Here is a 26208-nt window from a genome sequence, read left to right on the forward strand (position 1 = left end):
TTGTGCCACAAATATTCACTGACGTTAATCACTTTCAAATAAAACACTTCCATAACCATGTTTATGTTCTTAGTAACCTGATGTCATGAGTGTTGATTCGTCTCTCGACTACAATGCACCTCGATGAATGAATCTTTAATGATTCCTGTAAAAAAAAAAATAGGTCATTGTAGGAGCAAATAAAGATGATTTGCCAGTGAGAAATACTGCCCAAATGTTGCAGAAGTGATGTTATGCTGTCAGTTTGCATCTCTTGATAAGCTGGGAAAATGTAGTTTGGGGAAGTGAAGAGCAGTGCTTTCATCTCCCTCTACAACCACCCTAGCATACTCTTGAGCAAGGCTCTTTACCTCCAACCATCTCAGTGTTGTGGGGGTTGCGGTGGGCAGCTTTTCATAGCCAAAAGTAGAAGACTGCGGTTGTGTTGGGAGACTTCCATGTGGGAAAGTGTGTAGCTGTATGAGCATGAACATGGTTGTTTCTTCTGCTTGTCTGATTGCAGGGCTAAGAAGAAGCGGTACTTTGAGTATCCCCTTCTGGAGAGATACATGCAGTGCAAACAAAACTCCTACTTCCTTGTTAGCATGCTTTTCTTGCGGGGCTTCCTCCTCCTGACCTTCATGACTGCTGCCTGCCTCTACCTCGCCTACTTCCATCTCTCTGCCTTCCTGCAGGATGAATTCAGCTGCTTTGTCCGCACAGGCATGCTGCGTGACCAGAACTGGGTTCCTGAACTGGTTCAGTGTAAGATGATTGGCCAGTTGGTCTTTCAGGTGATAAGCGTGGCCAACGGTGCCATCTATGTCCTGCTGGCACCCATTGTCCTCTTCAGCCTCATCCGACTCTTCGTTTGGGACACCACCTTCATCTCTGTCTACGAGGTCCTCCCAGCTCTGGATCTTATGAACCGCCGAAAGCTGGGCTGCCCACTGAACGACCTCAACGTACTGCTGCTTTTCTTGCGTGCCAACGTCGCTCACCTGAAGTCCTATGGGCAGGTGAGGGCTTTGTGCTCTCTGGCGCCGCCACAGGTGGGCAACGCAACTGCAGGGCAGGGTTTAAACGCAATGTTGACCCAAGAAGAGATGGAGGAGCGTGAAGAGGCTGCGATGGAGCTCACTGAGGAAATAGAGGAGGCCAAAGAAGAAGGGAAGCTAAACTTGGTGGACATCATGACGATCCTGGGAGCGGCACAGGGAAGAGTGGTGAACTGCAGCGAGAAGAGGCCTCTGGTGGAGGAGAATATGAGTCTGGGTACTGTAACACTTATCTACACACTCAAACGCATTCTGCTAGTGGCTATTTTTGTCTACATCATTTGGGATGTACAGAAAATTATAAAGTGACCTCCAAACTACAGACTCAGGTTCTGAAAATGAATAACAAGCGCCTTACATATAGGACAGCATTAGCAGCACTCACTGAATACAGAATAAGGTCAAATTCAAAAGGACTTGAGAAAGCAGTCTGAAAAACATTTGCAACTGTAGGCAGTGAATCTAAATTAAAATACAATTGTTTCTCTGTGCTGTTTACAACCATGCTGCTTTTCTTCTGTCCGTATAAAACAAAATGGAAGCACCTATATTTCTAAAAGAGTCTTTTAGAAGCAATGGCTAATGTAGAAGAGATAGATGTGTGGTATTTCCTAGCCCTAACTGCCCTCTCTATCTCTTTACAGAGCCAAACCACCAGGGGTACCATGAGTTGAAGGAGACTGCACCATTTAGTCATTACTAGGCCTCCTATGGACTGAATCAATGAGATAACAATTGGGGGGGAAGGGGTGGGAGGTGTTGACACTCTACAGTAGATTTTCAAGAGTACTGTACCCACAAAGACTGTAGACACCAATCAAGAGTTTCTGCAGTCTGAGGACAATAAAAGCCTCTTTTAGAATTACAGGGCAAATTGTTCTGGCTGGAAATATCAGTGGATCTGGGTTTGTCGGTTTTTCTGCAGCTGAGCATCTGCAGCTGCCATAGAATGTTTTTCTCTGCCTTTCAGGATATTATTGTGTATCTTTTAATACGCAAAGGCTAGCAGTCGAAGGAATGAGTGCAAATGAAAGTGACTGCTGTGGTTATTGTGAGACAACACCATTTGTCAACATGACAACAGTTGTCAGAAATTTAAATTGTGAAGTTATCCAACATGCACATGTACATGTCAAGAGACAGGAAAAAACATATTCAGTGGCAGCTATGGATTCTGGTGCCAGTAATTTTCATTGACTTTCATTTCTTGAATTTATTAAGAGGTAAGGTTACTGAATGCTCTAATTTATGGACTTGTTTATTTGTGGTCTGTTTGTTTTGATTTGCTTCTTTCCATTGTTTTTCACTCTATCAGTGAATACAGGTGTTTTCTGTGAACTATAAAAAATCTGTGCTCTGTGTATTTCTAAATAAATACATTCTGTTTAAATAATAACGCTTTCTGAATCATTAAATTAAATCCCACATGGTTGTGTTTCCACAGTTTTCGTTAAGATTTCAGTATGTAAGTTTGAGGAAATAATATTGATCTCACGTGAAAAAAATCAACAAAATACATTTATTCATAAAAGGACATTATGTCTGAAATCCCTGATAAGAATAAGTTTCCAAAAAAGTTAACGACATATTTATATTTGTTCATTGCAACTGATATGTTTGACTACATAACAATAATACAAATAAATCCTCAAAACACTTTGCACATCAAGCAAGCAAGCAAGTTTATTTAAATTGCACTTTTCACAGAAATTAATTCACAAAGTGCTTCACAGTAAAATCAGTAGGGAAAATTAAAATCAGCAATAGACAAACAAGGAGTGACACAACAAAGTGCACAAACACAAAAACATGCAAACAAGTTATCACAACAACACCACTTAACTAAAAGCCTGACTGAACAGCTGTTTCTTCAGCTGCCTTTTGAAGGACTCAACAGAATCTAAAGTGCGCAAGACATTGGCAAAGCATTCCATAGCCTAGGGGCCACTACTTGAAAGTCAACTGAACAGTTTACTGTCAGCATGTCCACAAATAGGAAAAGCAGAATAATCTGTTTAAATTAATTCCCTGACTTAAACATATAACTTTGCAGGTCAAAAAAAGATTTATAATATGGACTGTGCAGTGGTGGATCTTCCATGGGGGCACAGGGGGGCAGTGCCCCCCCCGTGATCTTATTGGTCACCCCGTGTGCCCCCCCCCCCCTCCCAAAATTTTCATTGGAAATTTACATTACTGATACTCCGATTTCTGACGCTACTGAACACAACTTCATTGTCTGACTGCACCTGAATGCACCAATGGCGTTAGTTTGATCTTTTGATTGTATTTCCTTTGGATTTGAAGAAGCTTTGAAGACCTTCCTGATGCTGGAGGAGAAAAGAGCAGCTTTGTACCTTTGTGGTAAGAAGACTATGGCCGTTTCTCAGTATGTAACTGTCCATACTTGGTTCTCACGTACACGTGGGATATTCGGATACCAAAATTAATATCCGGATAGTGCTGTAGCGAACGAATATTCGGATATTTGGGATATTCGGGTCCAGCCCTAGTTTGATTCTTCTTAAATGTTTAGTTTTGCACTTTTCTAACCTTTTGTTCTTTTCTAATGTCCGATTTGATTTTGAAATGTTTTTGTCTTTTTAATGTTTAATTGTTTTTTTCAAATGTTTTATTGGCTTGTTTGAAAAATTTCCTTTTCTTTCCCAAAGTTTAATTTTTCAATTAAATCTTTAAGGTTTTTATTTTTCAATGTTTTACCACCTTTTAATATTTAATTTTCTTTTTAAATGCTTCATTATATTTTCTTTTTAATTCCTATTTAAAGTTTTGTCTTTAAGATTTAATTTTCCTAATTAAACATTTCATTTTTTAATTATATGCTTTTTCTTATTAAAGGTTTCATAATTGAATGTTTAGTTTTTTTAATGTTTAATATTCTTGATAAATTGTATTTTTAAATGTTTAATTATCTAAAATATTTCATCTTTAATGTTTAATATTTTTGTTTAAAAATGATCAATTTCATAATTACATGTTTTGCATCTTCTGTTCAATTATCTAAATATTTTGTCTCTTTAATATAATTTAATTCTATGTTTAATTTTCATAAACAGTTTTATTATGTTAAATATTTTTCCTTTTATTTACTTGTTTTTTTAATGTAGTTTATTTCTTGAATCTTTTTTTCTGTCAAGATTTAAACCTCAACCTTAAAAATGAAAAACCTTTAAATCACATTGAAAACACTTCTGTAGTCACAGTCATGAGTTAGTCAGTTATTTAGTTTATCAATTCAACTTTGTTTAGCACCTTTCACACTGATGACAAAACTAAACAAGCAAAGACAAAAAAACTATGCTAAAACTGTGATTAAAACTCAAAAACATTTTTATAAAAAGATTTAATATGGTAATAAAATATGTTGTGTCCAGGGGATGGAGGGAGTTTATTGAAGTCTTCTTGGGCTCACACATTAAATCATTTAAAATAGAAACTTGATATTCAGTGTAAGGAAACTGCAGAGTAACAGAAGAACCAACAATATCTCCCGTTTTCTCCTTTAATGAGTCGACTCTTCTTGTGCTTTCAGACCAAAGAACTACAGACTCTTCACAACCAGCTCAAACTCTTGGTACAGGACCTCGCCACACGGGTCAAGAAGGTTTCCTTCTCATTTCTACTCTGAAGCTCACCTTCTCCTGCTCAAACTGCTGACAAATGTTTGTGCTGCTCTAAAGTCTTGTCTCCAGAACTTCCTAAAAACTCTCAAAGTCTCTTATGCTGCAGATTGCTTTGTAAAATTGTTCCAGAAAACCTCACTAAACCACATGGAGGGGCCTCAAGATAGTCGTCCAAATGAAACCGTAGAAAAACCAAACTAGCACAACCCAAAGACTAAAGTCTCCTGCAGCCTACCAGAGAACCTCTTTAAACAGAGAATCAGGACAGGAACTCTTACCTTCTGACAACCAACGATGGTTCACAAACAAGAATACAGAATGTGTCTGTCCAAAAACCTCTAAAGACTCACTACAGCCAAGATAAAGACACAACTCAGCTGCACCAAACCCACTAATCACTGCACACATTAGCACCATGTGCTAACTGTGGCTAAAGAACAAAATTTACCAAGACAGCTATCCAGTACAAAGCCATAAAACACACCAAGAAACACATTAAAGAGGATTTTACTGCTGGAAGCTGCAAGCCAACGCCTAAAGAACAAACTAAAGCAACAGAGACAAACCCGGTTCAGTGAAGAGAAGCAGAGGAAATGTTTGATTGCAGTCAAATAAAGGAAGACACTGAGCTGCTCAGGTGTTCCTGGTAACACCAAGCAGCCACCTGGACAGCCAATAGGAACACAGCTTACTGAAGTCCAGAGGGCTGGCTTAGTGAAGTAAATTTAGTTTAAAGTTGAAGCAGAAAGTTAACAAAGAAAGTTGAAAACCACCTTCTGATACCTGAAATCTCTGAGTTTTCATACAAAGAACTCCTGAACATGTCAAACTGGTTTCATAGTAGAACCTTCACTGTAAAAACGTCATAGTATGGTGTGTTGCTCAAAAAACATTATGACCGGCTGCCTAGGGTCGCCGAAGAGCAACACAAAATAGAACAAACACTGGTTTCCAGGGGGTTAGGAGGCTATTTATTTGAAAGAGTAAGTTTACAACAACACATACGAGCAGAAAAATCACAAAGTCAGTCTTTAGTTCAGCTGAAAATATTAGTTTTTGTCTTTTTTATGGACCAAACTTTTCAGGAAGTAGATAAAGAATGATTAAAGCTCTCGTGTATAAGTCCAACTTATTTTGGATCCTTGTGGAGAGTTTAATCTGAGAGTTTGTAAAGCTGTTTGTATATAAACTGATAAGTTGCAGTTTTGACACACGAGCTTTCATTGTAATACATCAGAAAATCTAAGCTGAACTGTTTATTTCAGATCAGCAAAGAGCCACTCATCTCTTTCAGTGCTTTTGTTTTTAATAGCTACATGCAATTTTGCTCTGTTGCCTCTGTGCACATAAACTTTTCTGGGAAAGGAAATCAACATACAAATGAACTTTATTAAGGCTGTCGCTAATGGATCGGAAAGTCTCTAAATGTACTCAGATGACAGATTGTATCATAGTGCATCTAATTTTTGTCACTCATTAGTCACTGGCTCCATAGCGGTATGACGTCTCTGTATTGACGCTTTTTATTCACATGTGCCAATTCATTATGCTCACTTGGCCACCTCAGTTAAGTGTAGTGGAGCTGACTGAGAGCTGTCTTTGGTCAAACATTCAATTAGTCAGAAGATGCAACCAATAGCTGTTAAATGTGCAACATCCAATGAAGATGAAAGGCCATCTGAGGATAATGAGGGTTAGGGGGTATCTAAATGCAACCTCAGCCAGAGAAAAAGAATAACGATAAAAAACATTTATGTATCAAACGTGTCAACATGTGGGCCTGTTCTACCGAATAAACCCAGAATTACTGCTGTGGACCAACACTGAACTATCCACAGAGAAAAGCAATTATTTCGATGTCATCAAAGACACAAAGGCAGACCTATTACATAGTGGGTAATGGGGGCAATTGGTGAACAGCAAGAATGCAATGCAGATCTGAGACTTAGAATGAACAAGTGCCCCCTTTGGAAGTCCAATTACAAAGGACATGTATGTGTTTCAGGATTTCATATGACTGCAAAAATTTGTTTTATAAAAAAGTCTGTTATTTTTGTTGTTGTTGTTTTTTCATTAAAGTGGAATGTCACGGACCATGGGGTCGCTTTATAGTTAATATTTCCAGCTTTCAGTGATTTTTTTTCCAGCTATAATAATGGTTAAACTTTGAAGCTCTTTTCTCTAACTTTTAAAGAATTTCTTCATATTTTTCATGTCATCAACGGACATGCATGCCATACTCCATCTTCCATTCTCTTTTTGGCACAGAGCACGAAACCAGCAGGCAGAGGTTTGTAATGAGCATCAATTTTGAGTGGGAACAAGCTTAATTCAAACCCTAGCAGAACGGCATAAACATAAATATCTGCAATGATATGGTTGTCGTGTCCGCTGCAGCTGCCTGACTCAAGCCACTTGAGGGCATCATTGAGTTGCGCTCAAATTCGACAGCCTGCATTGTTCTGATAGCTGCAATATATTAATTTAGGGCTGCATCACGAGCAGGGTCACTGTTGATATTTATAATTCCTGTAATCAAAACAAAAGAGAATGCAGTCTCATTTAAATCAGCCTTATCAGACATTCACCAGGTCCAGACTCCTCCGCCAGAGCCCGTAAAAGCTTCTGTGCTGCAGCCAATTTCCCAGAGTCAGTATGTGTGAGGAGGCTGGTGTTGCTGTGATTGGAGCAATGCCTTTTGGAATCAAGAAATTGCTGGCAATCTTCACTGTCTTCGACTATGTCAACACGCTGGACACCAGCTACCACTGTTTTCACTCTGTTCCTCAAAATGTTCAGCATAATGCTCACATATTAAAGCAGGATATGATAGAGTAAAATGGGAGCACAAAGGCATCCTTCGTCTGCTCTGTGCTGTCAGTCTGCCTGCCTGGATAATGGTGATGACTCTGTTACATCCAAACAATGCTAATGTAATATCATCACAGGCTTTACAGAACTCTTATGCAGCCACAGCACAGCAGCAAGCTCTGTGCTGGATTCAAGTGACTGAATTTGTACTGTTATACAGTTTGCCAACTCTCTGTTGTCCAACCTTTTCCCTTAACACTGCAGGAGAATTTACTGATGCGAACAGATGGAAACATCCAATTACTTTGTGCTCATCCTGTTCCAATTGTATATGGCAATGACGTATGTGTTAGAGGCTGGTGAAAGGAAGGCCGTGGGTGTAAAGGATTGGGTTGCCTTGAAACTGACCACACTACCACGCAATTAATACAGCCTTGTGAAGGCCAAGAGTGAGAGAGGGGAAAGGTGAGAAAAAAGAGACTGAAAACTACATGCCTCTTGATGCACTATATGCAAACATACATGCATGGGCCTCTGTACCCCTATGTAGATATTCCAGCTAGAATAGTCATTCACCACATTAACAATGTCTCAACTGTATTTCTCATTCATTCAGTGTTGTCTGTACTGGAAAAAAAATACTTTCAAAAATAAACCCATTTCTAAGTGTCTCAAAGTTTTGAACTTTCGTGTATAAAATCTAAAAACATTCATATAGTGTCAACCTTATCTGAAAAAAAGGACAGCGAATAATCAGCATCTACAAACACAAACTGTGTTCTTTTTTCTTCAATGTTTGCATAAAAGAGTGAGTGTTTTATTTTTAATGAATCGTGAATTAAATTCATTCAAATATGTCATTTGAAGGTACTCTAGTCGCATAAAACGACATGCAACAATGTCTCGCAAAGCTACATTCCTCTCTGTATTTTCTTTATTATGGATTATGGTTGTTTGTGATGTGTCACAAATACACACTGATTAGCAAATCTTTGTTATTCATTTTACTGCTTTACTGCTACTCCTTTTCTGTCAATCTTGTAATTCAGTTAAAAAAGTAGAAAATTCAAACATGTTGTGAAAGAGTTGTTTTTAACCCACACTATGATACTTTCTCATACCTCATCAAGTATTTTGATGGTAAACTTCTAAAACGTAACTCTAACCTAACCCCTAGCCCTACCTCTGTGGAAAAATATCAACCAAAACATGGTATTATCCCAAACCACAAAATTTTGGTGGCTAGAAGTAATCTAACATTATGTGGCTGCACTTCATTGTTCTGCAAATGCTTTGATCGTTCATATGCCTTTAAACTAATCACAGTCATCGTGGACGGTGTCAAGCACAGGGTGCAGCGATGATGTCGGCTGCAAAATAGTGACAGAAGTGTTTTGTGGAAAATCTATTTAGTACTGTCAATAAAATATCTAATACATCAGAAAAAACAACATCTTTGAAGAAACTTCACACTGATTGCTGCCTGGAGGTCAAAGTTGCTGTTTCCTGTAGTCAAGGGGAATTTTGAGAGATTGCGAAAAGGGAGGAGATCAACCTTAAACTTAAACTTTTGCTGAGGATATTCTTAGTTCCGTCCACACTGACTGTGATTAATTGAAAGACATGCGACCAGGTCAGACCATTTTTTTCACCCTGTAGGAAAAGGATAGCTGCACCTATTACATTACTGGTGGGAAAATTTACTACCATTCAAAAGTTTGGGGTCACTGAGAAATGTCCTTTTTTTTTTTTAAAGGCATTTTTTCCAATGAAGACAATTTTAAACTAATCAGAAATACAGTTTAGACATTGTTAAAGTTGTAAATGACCTTTCTCGCTGGAAACGGCTGATTTTTAATGGAAAATCCGTATAGGGGTACAGAGGACCATTTGCAGCAACCATCACTCCTGTGTTCTAATGCTATATTGTGTTAGCTAATCATGTAGAAAAGCTAATAGAGGATTAGAAAACCCTTGGCAATTATGTTAAGACATGACTAAAAGTGTGAGAAAACAAGAAATTGTCTGGGTGATCCCAAACATTTGAACTGTAGTGTATGTTTCAGTCAAAGCTCAATTAGACTTGTGTGTCATATTCATGTCTAACTTGGCTATGAAGACGTCAGAGAGTGAAAACTCTTTTTAAGTGCTAGTAAACAGGCAAAACTAGTTTTGTTCATTTAAATGTATCTGACCAGGTGCATAGTAGCTAGCGGGGTACATCATTGCATTTTGGGTTTCATGCCTGTTTTTCAGTTTTTTAACAACTCACACCATCTCATGGTAGTTTCTTTGGTAAAACAAGCCATGCGAAAGTCTGATTCTGGTCTTCACTCACTTTTGACCAAATGTGTAATTTCAGCTTTGAATACCAAGAAGGTGCTCAGTTGAGTAATGACAAAAGACACTAAAGATGATTTGTCTGGATGACAGATGCTGTTCATGTCCAGCAGTAATCTGAAATGCAGCTGTAGCCTCTTCCATGTTGTGGTTTATAAAGTAACCTGTTTTGCCATGTAGATTGCTGGCTGCACAGAAGTCAAGGTCAGAGAGATCGGATTCTTGGGGAATTGAAAGTGAGTGTAAAGCACAGAATGCAAAACAGGCATTGATAGTAAACCGTTAAGTAGAGCTGAAGTGACCTCCAGTTTGTGACACAATTGATCTACTGTAGCTCTCCTCCTTGTGTAAATGACCATGTAATGAAGACAGAACCTTAAATTAAAAATGATAGCCACACTGAGGAGAAAACACACACACAGACACACACACACACACAGTTTTGTGTTGTTGCTGCAGTGATTAGAGAAACCTTGCAAAGCCATATTTTTAGGACAGTAAATGTTACTAACAACTAACTACAAAAAAGATTTTTGGACACCCCTTTAATAATTTAAGCAGCCGCTGCTTGAGTGGTTTTTACATCGTACAACCTCAATATACAGGAACCCAGTGCAGATTGTGACTAATTAGAGAAACTTGTCCAAATAGGAAAAGTGCCAAATCTGCAGCAGTCCTCATTGACCCCTCTCAGCTTGGAGAGCTCTTCATCTTCAGAGGGCTGTGTAAATGTTCACTCTGCATTTGATTTACAGGTTCCCTTTCTAGCATGCTTCCCTTCCTCTAAAAGACTAATCTGAGCCTCAGCTTCACAGGTTTTCTCTTCATATTCCTTCTCCATTTTGGCCAACATGCCAAAATTAAGCATCCAGTCCAGTCCCTTTCCCCGTCCTTCATCTTCAGTTCTGCAGGTACTGTAAAGGAGTGTGTTTTTACACACGTTTGTATGGTTGTCATGAACTGAATATACCTTAAATCAACCATTCTTAGATTGCGATGCTAGGGATTCACTCTTCAAAATCTCTATCAGCCTAACAAAATATTTGTCAATTCCAATTGTGTGAAGCTCAGCTTTATCACAAAGGCACAATACAGTGATCTGAAGCCATGTGAGTCTGAATAAACCAAGAAGAGGCATCAAGCAGATGAACAATCCTGATTATTCTGTGTTTATGTTGCTCATCAAACAGTGAGAGCTAATAGTATAATAATCCAGAGGTTATTACTAGCCTCTATCCACAAAGATTGTCTCCGAAGTAAAAACAGATTTAGAATTTTTTTTTTCATGAAACAGGAGCTGGTTGGTAGAGCAAATTTAATGAATTGCCCAGGAGTATAAACCTTGCCTCTAAGCCTACAAAGGTTAGGACAGCTGGACAGTTAATCACACACACAGGACAGATGGACCTACAGCAGGTCTGTCTCAGAGGATCATTCCCTCTGGTCACCCTGAAGGCTGCTCATATATCTCTGGACTATTGAAGGACACCTTTGGTTCTAAGCCGTGTACTCTTCATCTAAAAATCTTTAGTGATGACACCAAGGATGTAATTAACACTGGGGATAGGGGGTGTAGGCAGTGACATGTCAGTTTCCTTGTGTAAAATCCCATGTTTGTCCTGGCCATTTTCATTTTTCAGGTAAGATCAGAGATAAGGTAAAGCACAGGGTTTTATAAAAAAGTGAAAATTCCATCTCTTTCAAGAAATTAAAACAGAGTCTATAAGTACAAGAGCAAATGGCATTTTCTCTACATTGGTTCCAATATAATCGCAAGTAGATTTTCATTAAAAAAAGAAGAAAAAACCTTCATGGGCACTAATGGGTTCATTATGGCTTGAAACACAACAGTGAGGTAAAGAAAATACACGACAGTTATTATCTCCACCAAGGAAAGTGGTGGAGTTATGTGACAATCAGCGTTGGTTTGTCTGTCTGTCTGTCTGTCTGTCTGTCTGTCTGTTAGCAACATTACTCAAAAATGACTAAAGATTTGGATGAAATTTTCAGGGAAGGTCAGAAAGGACACAAGGAGCAACTGATCTGATTTCAGAAATCCACAGATTTGTTGCAGATTTCTGTGTCATTGCAAGATAGCGGCATGATGTCACTGTAATTGTGACAAGTGAACACTACATCAGCCGCCTGCTGACGATCACATGACTGCGATCCTACGACAGATCAACCGCTGCCGACTTATCGGAACTTCTCTGTTGGAAATGAAAAAAGGAACAATTGATTAGATAGTGGGTGTGCTTCCGAGTCCCATCAATTTCCGCCGCCTACAAAATATTTAGGTCATGTGATTCGGCCTCCGCACATAACATACATATGCATAACACAAGCCTGTGCTCAGCGCAAAGTCACTAGGGGTACATCAATATTAAATGGCCACATTCAATTACAATTGATTGTAGCTGCTGACAGCACTTTATGCTCAAAATGTAGCTGATGTATAACTTGCAATTCCATGCCTAGACATGTATGATGTTTCTCATTCTTCAATGTATTTAAAATTTTTTTTCACTTGTGGGATTACAAGTACAAATAACGCAATTGCATGTCTCTTTTTGGCCCATATTTTTATTACTTTAAAATGGTAATGTAATTGGGGCTGCACAGTGGGGTAGTGGTTAGCACTTTCGCCTTGCAGCAAGGAGATCCCCTGTCTTTGCCCGAGTCAGCTGGGATAGGCTCCAGCAACCCCCACGACCCTAGTGAGGATAAAGCAGTGTATAGAGAATGGATGGATGTTAATGTAATTGTGATACCAATATCAGAATCCTGAATCTTGAATTGTATACGCATTTATTTCAATTAACTAATTACAGAAAAAAATAATATGTTACAAAAACACACTTAATCACACCTTTCTGAGTTTCCTGATTCCTGGCACACCGGTAACACTGATGAACACTCCAGCCCAGTAGGTGGCAGTAATGCACCTAAAGTCTGTTTGCCAGCCATGAAGAAAATGTACAGGATGCACTGAGCATACAGTCTATGGCACTGAGTGATGTCAGCGTACAAGAAAGTTTGATGAACAGTGATGAAAGATGAAACCACATTGAGATTGCTGGGCAGAAAGTTTTGTTTTAAAAAAACCTTCCCAATGTCAGCTTGGATAAAAGCGTGGTTACGTGCAAATTGTGCAACAAAGAGTTTTCTTATCACCACAGCACTTAAAGCCAATAGTATCACCTCACTGTAAAACATGTTGCTGTTAGCACCAGCGCTAACACTAGCTACCAAACGGTGTAACCATCCCGTAATAGGCCACTTTTCAGGACATTGAAAATGCTTGAGTTCACAAAAAGTCTTAAAATGTTGAATATAATCACTAAAATTGGACTTTGATTTTGCAATAATCTGTGAATGTAGTAGACAGATAAAAAAAATACACGGGCAAATATAAATGAAACATACACATTTTTGTTGCTTAAGTTCACGTATATGTCTATTCATCGATTCAGTCATCGACCACAATTTATCTGAATTGAAAAACTTTGCTTTTTGTGTCAGATATTGCTATATGACAAAAATGTGATTCGTTAATTACAAAGCCTGTAAACTGTTATTGAGATTGCATTAACAGAACACCAGTCCTCCTGACCTGCATCGTGATTCCAGTCCACCCTTCAGTCCTCACTCATAGTGCGAGCAAGCTGCTTACCTCAGGTGTCAAAGTCAAGTACAGCTGTCAGCAGGTAAGGATGCAGGATGACACAGAAAAAAAAATAAGAGATGGTGGGGGGGATGACATTGTATTTCAGTCAGTGCTGTCAGCTCCTGACAATGACAGTGTCCTGAAAGAGTGAGACATCTCCTCTTTTATTCTGCTTGTGCAGAATGCTGAGGAAGAGCTGTGGCGTTATTTCAGCGCATTTATTTCCTGAATCATTTACAGCGCACGTTTTAAAATAATAATCTGGTGGCTTGAGAAAAGAACTTACATCAGCTGCAAGTGCTAAGATGCACACAGAGACAAATGCAGCCGATGATATTGACTTTTTTTTTTGTGCTTAGTTGTGATGGAATAATGATTATTTTGTTTTGTTTGTTTTAACTTTATTGAGACATGTACAAAGAGCAGTATTAAAGGGACATCAAGAAATCATGAGCATTTGGACTCTGCAAAAAAATATCCTTAAACTCAAGTCTGCGTCTTGTAGTTTCATAAGTGCAACAAGAAAATGGTAATTCTCTACGTGATGGAAATCCAACAGCCAGTCGGTCCAATCTGTCCACTAAAGTTCACTGCAAATCTGTTCTTATGCTCTTGACATTTCCTGCCAAAAGAAGAGATCAGCAATCTAACTGATGAGTGAAAGCATAACTTTTCCAACACCAATAATACAATTTACTCGATCCTGGCACTTTTACAAATTAGGAATTCACTATTTGTGCAAAACTCACACACCCTGCTGAGGGAATCTACAATAATTACAGTAATAATGATCAAGCAGTGAACATCCAATTAATTCTTTACTAGCACCACCTTATGGCATGTCCCGGTGTGGCTGTGACTGACATGTGTGATGTCCTAAGGCTATATAGTTTTGCATTGAAAGATCAAAAAAGCAATAAAATGTCTTCCGAATGAATCTGTTTTTTTTTTTTTTAAAAACAGCTTAAAGATGTGATTTGGGTCAGATTTGTAGTGCTGGGAGAAGTACTAAATTTTACATAACTATTATGAATTTATTAATATTGTTAAATACTGACAATTTGCTAGGGGTTTTAAATATTTCACACACGGAAGGAGACTTTACAAAGCTTCAAAATCTTCTAGACACACAACCAGCAAATGTTGAAATTACAACCCTGTTCAGCTTTTCCATGTCTGTGATGTAGCAACTCACGCTGAATCAGGTGCATCGTTATGCAGCTCTTCTCGAAAGCCGGCGAATGTGTCAGATCTGCTCGGTTTGATGACAGATGATTTTCAAAGACCCAGACTCATTTGCATGAGTGGAGCAGTTGGAAACAGTTTGACCTCTGCCTTGTAGATGCAAATTCAATTAGCTGTGGTGTCCAGTGGTATCAGTAGGAGAGAGCATAACCAAATTAATCAGAGAGCACACACATTGCACAGTGAATTTGCTGGAAATGCATGGATGTGTGTTTGCACCACTTACAGACTATTGGCTGGTTTTCTGTGTTACACGCACTCCTGACAATGGAAGTTGTATTTATAATGCACATTTTATTATACAAACACCCAAGATGCTTTACATTGACAGACAACGGATGGATGAATTAAATGCAGAATCTGAATCATTAATAATGCAAGTACACAATGTACAACAAACACACCACACAGCAACAGAAACCCAAGTGACATCAACACAAATAGAAGCCCCGCTGAAACACATGTAACAAACAGCACAGAATACACACACACACATAGACAAGTTTGCTTTTGAATGTGTAAACAGTTGTGATGGACCTCAGGTCAACAGGCAGCTTATTACAGTGAAAAGAATCACAAAAGAATCACAGTAACTGAAAGCCAAAGCAGCAACCATCAACACAGACGTGCAAAAATTTGCAGTTCCTCAAATGACCACCTGAGGCTAGGGAAAGAAGGAAGGGAATCTCTATTAGTCGTGTATAGCCTTACGGGACTCGCTGAAGTATAATGTGGGTGTGAGCGTGGTACCATTATCTTCACAAGGGAAAACAACAACAATAAATTCCGAATATCTCGTCAGTTTTTCAATTTTTGTCTTACTTTCAGCTTAAGTCTCTTGCTACATCCTGCTTCTGTCGTTATTGAGTGAACTTTTAAAGATGTTAGTTGTCAGTCTCCTTAGCTCCTGGTCAAAACATGGGTCAAATATGTTAGTTTTAAGACTGGGAAAATGTTTATCTTCTCCTAAACTGTTAAAAAAACCGTGTGCAAAGCCACATTTTGAAACAGACTGGTGTTGCGAATAATTATTTCTTCTCATTACTGCAGTAGTTGTTTCTTGATCTCCTGGCATTCCCTACAGATCAGTCATATTGCTGTAGAATTTCTGACAATCCCCATTGGCATACTGTGCACATAACAGAAGTCCAAATAGTGCCTGGTAGAATTAGCTTTGTGGCTTTTGTTTGTTGGAAGTTCAAGTTGTAATCTTTGTGACTGCAAAACATGACTGCAAATGATATCTAGGGCCTTGTGATTAAGGGAATTCTCTTTCTTCCTTTATTGCTTTATTTCCTTTTTTTTAGTAAAGATTAGACATTTACCATTTCAGTGTTTAAGTTGTGTAGTTTATTTTTAATTTTTTTTCAAGAGGAAAGCTCGCATGGAAAGCTTTGTTCGATTTCTTTTCTGTTCATTTTACTAGCGGGACTAGGCTATATGATGTGGATTTGTTTGGCCCAGCAGCTTCTGCTGTTGTGGTTTCAATGAAGTGGGATACAGAAATCAGTTTGGTGTCTATACTCACTGCTGTGGAGATGTCTGCAAGTCGCCTCCTTACAATAAATATCACTGGAGTCTACCACACTTGAGTGAAAGCTCCATGTTGACTGATGACTTGCTTAACAGAGGGAGAAATGGAAGGTGGGAAGAAAGGAGAGACTGATATAAATGTGCTGGGTGCTGGCCCATCTGCATCTGTTTCATCTGTCAACAGTCCTAATGCTTCACACACCAGAGAGGTGTGTGTATGTGCCTTCTTGTGGAAGTGCTTCTGTGTATATTGGAGGGTGGTAGACAGACAGCTGCCCTGACACGTGCATTCATGCTGTCTGATTGATGTCCTTGTATTCAAAGCACATATCTTAGTACATCAATGGGATAAAAGGCCATTAAATGCTTCAGTGATGCTGCGATTGACAGATTTTCAAGAGCACTTTGGAATGTACAGTACAAGTTAAAAGGTGAAGGTAATGGTATATTTTATTTCAAAGGGTAAATTTAACATTTTAAATCCCTACTAACTTCAAACAGCAGCTTTTTAAAAAAGAATATATTAGCGACATAAAAGGTGTCACTATCTACAGTGGAATCCAAAAGTCCCTGCAGCAAATGTGTCATGTTTCATCTAAGCATGGACTTGATAAGGACATTTTAGGATTAAAAAAAAATTAAAATGACAAGAATTTCTGATTTATAACATGAAAAAAAAAATCTCGATTCGGTTCTATTTCTGGGTCAGTAATCAAAGTGCAGTAGATTAGTGTCAGTGACCATGTTAATACCTTTGTGACAAAGGTCTGATTCTCTTGACATTGACACGGCGGATTTGATCGACTCATCAGAGGCTTGTTCAACTAAATGAACCTGCAGCCCCTTGTTCACTTGTTGGTAAGATGGACATTCCTCAACTTTCCAGCAGAGCATTACTAAGTAGCACTGTGATAGCAGCAAGCATGGCATCAGAATAAGATGAAAGCTTTAGTCAGACTGAGAATTCTCCTCTTTGCCCAGAATAACAGCATCAAGTCTGGGGTAAAACGAAGTTTCTTAAAGTGGTAGTGCAAAATACCAACACTTGGTGGGAACTGGATCAGTTGTATCCAAAGTGCAATCAGGTGGACCAATAGTGAGCACAGCATCAGAGGATCAATACATCAAACTTCGGTCTGTGAGAGGGACAAAAGCAGTTTCATCATACATTTAAGATCTTCTAAATAAAGACCAGAAGAGGACTGCACATTGGCTTGACGGCATGGAGTTTGCATGTTCTCCCTGTGCAAGTGTGGGTTTTCTCCGGGCACTCCGGCTTCCTCCCACAGTCAAAAACATGCTCAGGTTAATTGGGAACTCTAAATTGTCCGTAGGTGTGAATGCGAGTGTGATTGTCTGTATATGTATACTGGAATAGGCTGCAGCCCCCCACGACCCTAATGAGGATCAAGCAGTCAGCTGGGATAGGCTCCAGCACCCCCCGCGACCCGAGTGAGGATAAAGCGGTGTGTAGAGAATGGATGGATGGATAGATAGATGGATGGATGGAAGACCAATGAACACAGTCCTGCCAAAACAAAGCTTTCTAGTCATGATCTCAGTGGACAACATGAATCTCTGAACGACTCCTCAGCAGGGGAAATATGGCCAAACACTTGAGGTAGGCTGAGAAAAAGCAACATTTCATAGTGCAAGAAGGATTCATCCGTACATAGCACACTTTTTTCCAAGTTAGAGATCTGTGACAGTAACTGAAGGGTGTAGGTAAGGAACCAACAGGAGAGACAATGACTTCACAGTGTGTCACATGCTTTGGGACAATCTATGTCTGTGGAAGGTTTGCTACTCTGGACTTTTGACATGTTCAGCGAATCGACTCTACCCTGACCAAGGAAAGTCGCACTCTGTTCTTTAGAGACACGCCCCACGCTGCATCTCTATGGGATAGGATTCGTATTGCAGCAGGACAATGAGCCCAAACACACCGCAAAGCTATGGCTTGAAGTCTAATAAAGATCAAGTAGTGCTGACTGCCACGGACATACCTCCATAGCCATCTGACCTCAGCCCCACTGATCCTTTACAGGGCACTTAAAGACTAATAAAGCTAAACAATCCAGAAGTCACAGAAAACTCTTTGGAACAGACTCTGCTGGAAGAGCATGGTTGTCAGACTGATAGGAACTTATGAAGTCCATGCAGACTTAGTGCTGCTGCCATTAAAGAAAAAAGCAGAAAATCAAGCACTAAGATTATCAAATTTATTTATAGTATGTCAGAGATTCAACTTTTTACTCAGCAGTTAAATTTGTTTACCAAATACAATGAACTGTTTGTCTTACATCTAAAGCAAATACAACATTTGAAGATCTTCTCTCACAGTCTCAGAGTTTTGGAGGTGCACGGGGTGAACCTACATTTTGCCCGCTTAACAGTACCTTTCCAAAGTAACCGAGAACATCATCCAGTTTGTACATCTGTTCTCTGACTTTTACTGATTATATGACATTATTCAGGCCTGAGGGAGTTAGTCTGTTCCTGCCAACAAGAGAAGCAGAACACCAGAAACCCAGTTAGTGTGGAGTCCTTAGTGTTTGGGCTGTGTGCATGACATATCACACAGCAGTAAGACTTGTGGAATTGAGCATACTTGTGCACGTTGGCGTTGCAGGTGATGCTTATTGCCTCTGTCATGTGTTGCTTAGCACATTCTCCTCCGTTGATAGCATGCCCTTGGCCTCCAGTCAATCCAGCTTTTTATCAAGTAACTCAGAACAGTAAAAGACTGGCTCTGTTGAAAACAGGCTTGGGATTTTTTTTCCTTCAGCTTCTGTTTCTATAGATACACGCCCACATCTAGGTCACCCATTGCTACTTCTGACTTTGAATATTTTCTTCAAGCATTGTAACACTGGTCTCTGTCTTCTAACAACTATGTATTGCCTTTTGCTTCTTTTTAAAGCATGCCTTACCTTCAGAAACAGCAAGTACATGAAGTGAACACAGAGTACCTAGTGAGAGTACAACTATGCACCAGATGAAAGGTAAAAGGAGCAGCAGCTTGAACTTAGGATAAAAGACAGACATACTCGTTATTTACTCAGAAATGTATATACACTACCATTCAAAAGTTTGGGGTGACCCAGACAATTTCATGTTTTCCATGGAAACTCATATTTTTATACATGTGCTAACGTATTTACACAAGAGATTCCAACTAGCCTTTCAACACCTTTAGCTAACACAATGTAGCATTAGAACACAGGAGTGATGGTTTCTGGAAATGTTCCTCTGTACCCTATGAGATATTCCATTAAAAATCTGCTGTTTCCAGCTAGAATAGTCATTTACTACACTAACAATGTCTAGACTGTATTTCTGATTTGTTTAATGCTATTTTCTTTGAACAAAAAAAACTACTTTTCTTTAAAAAAATAAGGACATCTCTAAATGACCAAAACTTTTGAGCAGTGTATGTGAAGAGTTCATTTGCAAAAACAGGCAACTCCATTTTCAGAAAACTAATTTTTTTTAATGTTTACTTGGTGTAATAGAAATAACACTAATAATTTATTTTTTCTCTATTTTGTCATGCATTTTACTACTGAGTCAAATACACTCAACTTCAGTTTGATTGATATTATCTCAAGTAAACAATAAAAAAATTTTCTGAAAATTTATCAAAACGGAGTTATCTGTTTTTGTAAATAAACTCTTCATAAATACACTCAGCACTCACCTTCCCTGAAAATTTATAGGTAGCTGGCATCTATGTAACGTCGGACTGAAATGTGAACAAGACAGTCGAGGCAACTGGGCTTATATATAATCAAGCACATGTATTAACCTAACAATCATTTAATAAACTAACATCAAGATAATCCTACAATACTAACACATACAAGGACTAACAACATCATAAGACAAAGTTGTGACTGACAGTGAGGTAAATGGGATGGGGGGGAACATAATATTACATTATAATATTGTGTTGCAAGAATAAGGGATGAATAATTCACAGGAAACACTGTGAAATTTGTACTTAAACACATAAACATGTACATGAAAAAATTGATTTAAGAAAATAATCATTATTGATGCCAGCTGGGGATGTGAGTCTGTCTTGTGGTCTGTCTAGTGGCTCAAACACAAATTTTTGAAGTAACCTTGTACTCCCTGGTTTACTGTGACACTGAAGAAAATTGGAAAAATATAATATTTCTCAGGCAGGAAATTTATAATCTCACAAATGAGTTAAATTACAGGCAATATGTCCAGCCCCATTGCATCAAATCACCTCATTCAGGACTTTGTAGTTCAGGAATTGCAAAGGAAGGATATGTTTCAAAGATCTGTTTACAGATATCACCAAACCATCATTCAAGCAGTTAAGAAAATCATCAATGGCAAAATGACATTTTTTATGCTTTGTTTCTCTTCTGGCTTGCTAAGCTATGTAGCTCAGGTGGAGGGAAGTCGCCCTGGCCAGTAACATGCAAGGTGGACGGAAACTAAAATATAAAATTGCAGGAAGTATAGGGCTCTCCTAATACTGTCTAGGGTAGTCGGACCATAACAAAAGAAAGTGAAACAACCAAGTTTAGTTGGCAATTTATTTTGGAAGAGGTATGTTTCGGGGAAAAAAAATACAAAAGTGAGGGGGTTAAAAAGCAAATGGGTTCAGCTGAAACTAAAGAAATACATATAAAAGACAATGAGGTTTACACTGATGCTGATATATACAGAACTGGAAGAAAATAAAAAGCAATTCATGCAAAGAAAAAAACCAAAATACACTGCAGCAGCACCCTTAACTAAAACTAACAGCCAAACCCTACTCATTACTGCACAAACCCAGTGAACCACTCGCTAGCTTTTACCCCCACATGTACACTAGCACAAGCACAAAAATTCACAAATGTTCACAGAGGTTCCCTGGGCAGCTCAACCTCTCCTCATAGGAACTGCTGCCAAATGCTGCATGAACGAGCCTTTAAAGGAGGTGGCAGTCTCTCCTGGACCAATCCAGCTGTGGCTCTTTGGACTGTAGGCGGGGCAAAACCACAGAGACGAGGCGGACGAAGTTGTTTGACAGGTTTGCAGCTGTTCACAACACAAATCATAACAGAGGAGGAGAAGCGCAGCGGCACACTGCCATAATACATTCATTAACTTGTAAATGCAGCTTGACTCTGTTCCACATTAATGACCCATTCAGTGCAAGTCTTTGGTGCAGCAAGAAGATATGACTGCATAGTATGCTGGCAGTGATTTGGGATAGATTACTTTATTGTTGTTTGTGTGTGTGTCTGCTTATTTTGTTTTTTATTTTTTTGGTTTGCTTTTGTGTACTGCAGCTTGCTTCCCAAGTTGACACTGGTGTCAGCTGCTGTTTTATGTGCAAATGACTGAACAATGCTGCGTTGGTATTTGTATTATGTTCGACTAAAATGGTAATAAAAAGATTTAAACTAAAAAAGAAAGTGTTGTATCAAAAATACAGACAGTGGCAGACATACCTAGGTAGATTGTTCATGATGTGCTGAGTTTCTTTCTAGTCAAACATGACAGACAGCTGCCTTGATTGTTGAAATGTAAAGTTAATAGACTGGACAAAGGCATTGTCACCCAGACTGGGCCAGTATAAAACCAATTATGCTAATAGAAATGCCACTGAAAGCCAAAAGAAAATGAGGTTTGCACATGACTATGTGTGTGTAGCCTCACTGATCCCAGATGGGTTATTATACATTCACCTGTGATAATTAGGACACAAAATAAATCTTGTAATATTACTAAAATCATGATTGATCATTCATAATATTTATGAATATTGATACAGTGAGTACAATTCAAATCAGTTTAAAATCTCTGGGCATAAAGACATGACGAAGAGTAATAACAGAAAATGTTCTGAAAGGCTCTGGACAATGATACAAGGTTCAAGATTTCTTAATTAGTACCCAAGTGTAAATTTGTTGTGCAGACAGGAGATTCAACAATCCAGAGGTTAAAAAAAGAGTCATGAAAGAACTCTAAAGAGTTCAGGTCATGATAAAATGCTTCTACCCACACTCACCCATTTATTCTAGAACTTACAGTGCCATTTATAGGTGAAGTGATCATGTTACCGTTGTTTTAGAAGTGCACTTGGTTGCATTTCTGTATTATTATGTTCTCCACCTCACAGCCTCAAACTGACAGCTGGAGTGAACGAGCTTTAATTCACTATGTAAGGGACAGAGGCTAAAAAATTAAGCTCACCTTGCACTGCAGCTGTTAGGCAGAAAGAACTGAGAGGCTGACCTGAGGCTCCCTGATAAGCTCACAAACCCACTTTGCAATTTAGTTTCAAGAATTTTTGCTTCACAAATATGGATTATCAGAGCATGACACAAAAGACCTGGCATGGTGTAATTTATGCTAAATTACACTTGAGTAAAGCCATGCTGAAGAGCCAATCAGGTAGATTTGCTCAAATTATTCATAACTGTGGGTAATATTTGCAATGCAAGATTCTATTTGCAGTCTACATCAGAGCCGTGCCAAAGCACCTGGGAGTATTTAATGAAGAAATACGAGGAAAGAAAATAAAACAATAAATAATTCAGGATTTTGAAATATATGCAGCATGGGGTAATATGAAAAACAGAGATAAAAATTGAAAAACCTAATTTTTTATGATCAAAATCATAAATCAAGAATCTGTATTGTCAATGTTTTCACACAGTGGAATTTCCATTGGTGATTCCCAGCTATAGATTAAAAAATAAATTAAAAATTAAAAATAGAAAAAAGGTGCACTATATACAAACAAAATAAAATCTTCAAAAGTTATGAATATGCAGACAGAATTAATGGAAATGAGCAGTGAGATGGGTGGTAAAGTGCGGTCCAGTGCAAGACTCGGCTCTTTTTTTTTCCCGCATAGTGTGTCTGTTTGTGTGTGGGGTGGGGAATGGATTGGACAGCTCTGAGACAAGAACTGTTTTTCAGTTTGGAAGTTAGACTTTTTATGTTTCTGTACTGTTTACCAGTCCATTTGCTGGATGAGTGAGGTCGGTAGTGATATGTCGGGCCTTCCTCTGGACCTGGCCCATGTCTGAAAGAGGACTTCCCACAATCCCCTGTGAAGAAGTGAGTGAAGAAAAGAACTGGTAGAGTGCTGCTGAGTGGAATCTTGCAGTTCCATAGTCATTTTTATCATTTAAGTGGTAGCGGTCACCTTTGCCATGTATATGTGAGGGTTTTTGTAAATAACCAATGAAACGTATTAGCAAGAGTTTAAAACTCCGTTGCATCCTCATAATCTCAGACCAACACTCTGACTCCTTCTTGGATGCAGTGTCTCACACAGCAGAGCTAAAGATAAACAGCTACGATTTCTTCTCACTTTGACGTAAATAGCTCGATGAAATGTTTCATGATTAACCCCAGATGGGTGCAAACTCAATCTATGCCGTGTAGCTGATTATCAGATTTTGCTCTGATGTTAACACTGTTATCATGTGGATGAGTTGAGTTTTGAGTGGGTAGTCAAATCCCTATTTGACAAGAAATGATTAGAAAATAGACTGTGTATGTTAAAAAAAAAAAAAAAAAAAAAAAAAAAGTTTACAAAGGTAAAAGGACAAGTGAGTCTGTCCCAGCTGGCTTAGGCTGAAGGCAGAGGACACCCTGGACAGATCACCAGTCTATCACAGGGCTGCACAGAGAGACAAACGATCACATGGAGTACCAGGAGAAAACCCATGTAGGCACAGGGAGAACAAGCAAACTCCATACAGAAGAGTCCGGAAGGCCGGGATGTGAACCAGGGACCTTCAAGGCGAAAGTGCCAACCACCAAGCCACTGTGCAGGACATGTCTTAATTCCATTTGAGCCAAGCTTTGGTGAAATATTTTTGCTATAATGGCATGTGCAAGTATCTGACCATATATGAAGACACAATACCAACTCTGTTGAAATATTATCTGTTTTTCTCTCCTTTTTCTTTTAAATTGTAGTGGTTTTGGACATCCAAGGTTTCTCCCTAACAGCAGCAGTTTAGAACTGGAGTCTTCCTTTATGTTACAGAAGTTGAAGATAAACTAATACTGCAAATGATGGATGAAAACACCTACAGTACAGCCAAATTACAGGGGGAAGTAAATGTAGATGGACACTGTGAGCAGGAGCAAAACAGAATGATATCCTATATCACAGTAAATATGACTTTACGATGTGTGAGTGGCAGGCTCAATTACAACTGCAGTTCTAAAGTTCCACAATAAAACACTGGTAAAATAAGATAAGGAAAAATTACCAGACTACTCTCAAATTCCAAATGTTAATCTATTCTTTTCAAGCGAGATACAAGAAAACTTAAAGGGCAAACGTCTTATTTTGAATGTCATCTGCTCCTTCAGCCATTCTGCAACTTGGCCTTAATGTTCGCCCCTTGTAAAAGGATTGCTTCACTTCAGCTGATTTGCAATTCAGCACCTCAGACTTGGCTCACAAATCAGTTTGGATGTCAGTTGCTTGGACGCTACATAAAGTACCAGCACATGGTTCTCGCAGTGCGTTACAGTCTGCTGGTGTTATTGTTGAGCACTCTTGGCAAGACTAGTTTTTCTCTGCTGCTCAGTCTGCTTCGTCCTTCATGTCAGTCTCGGCTGTCTGTGTGCCTCAGAAGGAGACTGACAGAGACCCCCACCCTCCCCCTTCCCCTCACATTGCCAGCCAAAACATGACAGCACCAAGCAACAGCTCCTCCCAACGCTGCCTTAGACATCCATCTGCCCACCAAGATAATCCTATTTAGTATTTTTACTAACCCAACCTTTGACAGCGTGTTATTAGTGTCCACTTTTTGATATGGACACTGTTTGTTTATTCCCCCCCTACCCCCCGATGATTACAGTGGCTGGTCTTTTCGCAGATTCCACCAGACCTTCATGCCTGCAGGGTGAGAATATACTGATGTTGTTGCCTGCAGAAGTCTGTGAAATCTTTGTCGACCTCTTGTGAAATGAGGCTACTGAAACTGTTTCCATCCTCATGCAGCTCGGCTGCCCTTCACTCTGCTATTCCCTCAGTAAGTTAGCTTTATTAGGAGCTGCAATACAAGCAGAACATAGAGAGCAATCTTTAAACTTTTGAACTCACTTTACCATCAACACACAATCTGACACGACTGAGGTTTTAATTCATTTTTTGTTATGTCAGTGTATAACCTCTTTCTGGGTCATCAGCGTGTTTTCCGGCACCCACGAAGGATGTGACCCACATTTGAAATTTGATAGCTGCCTTGAGAAAACAAAATCTAGGCGAGTTAAGTTTTCTTGAACTGGCAGACTTGACACAGGTCAGCCAGAGCTGGGCAGCCCCACATACTCCCTGCCTCACCATCATGTCAAAGCAGGTGTCCATGGTTACACTTTCAATGAGAGGAAGAAATCAAACTGTCCTACTGTTAATGGAAAGATAAATAAAATACCGACAGAGTGAAATGCAGAAACAGCAATCAGTTAATCAGGTAATGTATTATCTACAAAAAAACAGTAATGTTCATGTTCTAGCCTGCAGTGAATCTTACTCTAATCTGTCCGTCTCACTAACCTTGCTAGGCGGCACATCTCTTAGTCTATCTGTGTCCGACTTGCCTGCAGCCACTTCCAGGGCCGCTCTGTGACTTTGTGTGTGAATGTAGAATACAATTTTTTACTACATTCAATAAACAGGATTGGAAAATATAACCATGTCACTTACATACAGTGCAGTGAAAATACATTCTCACTTCACTGATTTTATTTAATAAGGGAAGAAAAAGTATTCAAAGCTACCTGGCCCTGTGTGAAAAAATAATTGCCCCCGAAACCTAATAACTGCTTGGGCCATCCTCATCAGCAAGAACAGAAGTCAAGCTTTTTTGATTACTGGCAATTGAGTCTTTCACATCTCTGTGGAGATATTTTGATCTTTGCT

The 26208-nt window shown here is 39.0% G+C and overlaps 1 protein-coding gene across 1 annotated transcript in view; it reads left to right on the forward strand.

Annotated features, from left to right (window-relative positions):
• Window positions 1-1405, forward strand: part of LOC110952294 (uncharacterized) — a 133910-nt gene extending 132505 nt beyond the window's left edge. Inside the window, 1 exon segment of the mRNA XM_051937917.1 lies at window positions 503-1405. Coding sequence (XP_051793877.1) covers window positions 503-1346 — 844 coding nt within the window. The 3' untranslated portion in view covers window positions 1347-1405.
• The last annotated feature ends 24803 nt before the right edge of the window (window positions 1406-26208 follow it).

This window comes from Acanthochromis polyacanthus, chromosome 17, assembly GCF_021347895.1.
Source record: "Acanthochromis polyacanthus isolate Apoly-LR-REF ecotype Palm Island chromosome 17, KAUST_Apoly_ChrSc, whole genome shotgun sequence".
NCBI classification, from domain to species: Eukaryota; Metazoa; Chordata; class Actinopteri; family Pomacentridae; genus Acanthochromis; species Acanthochromis polyacanthus.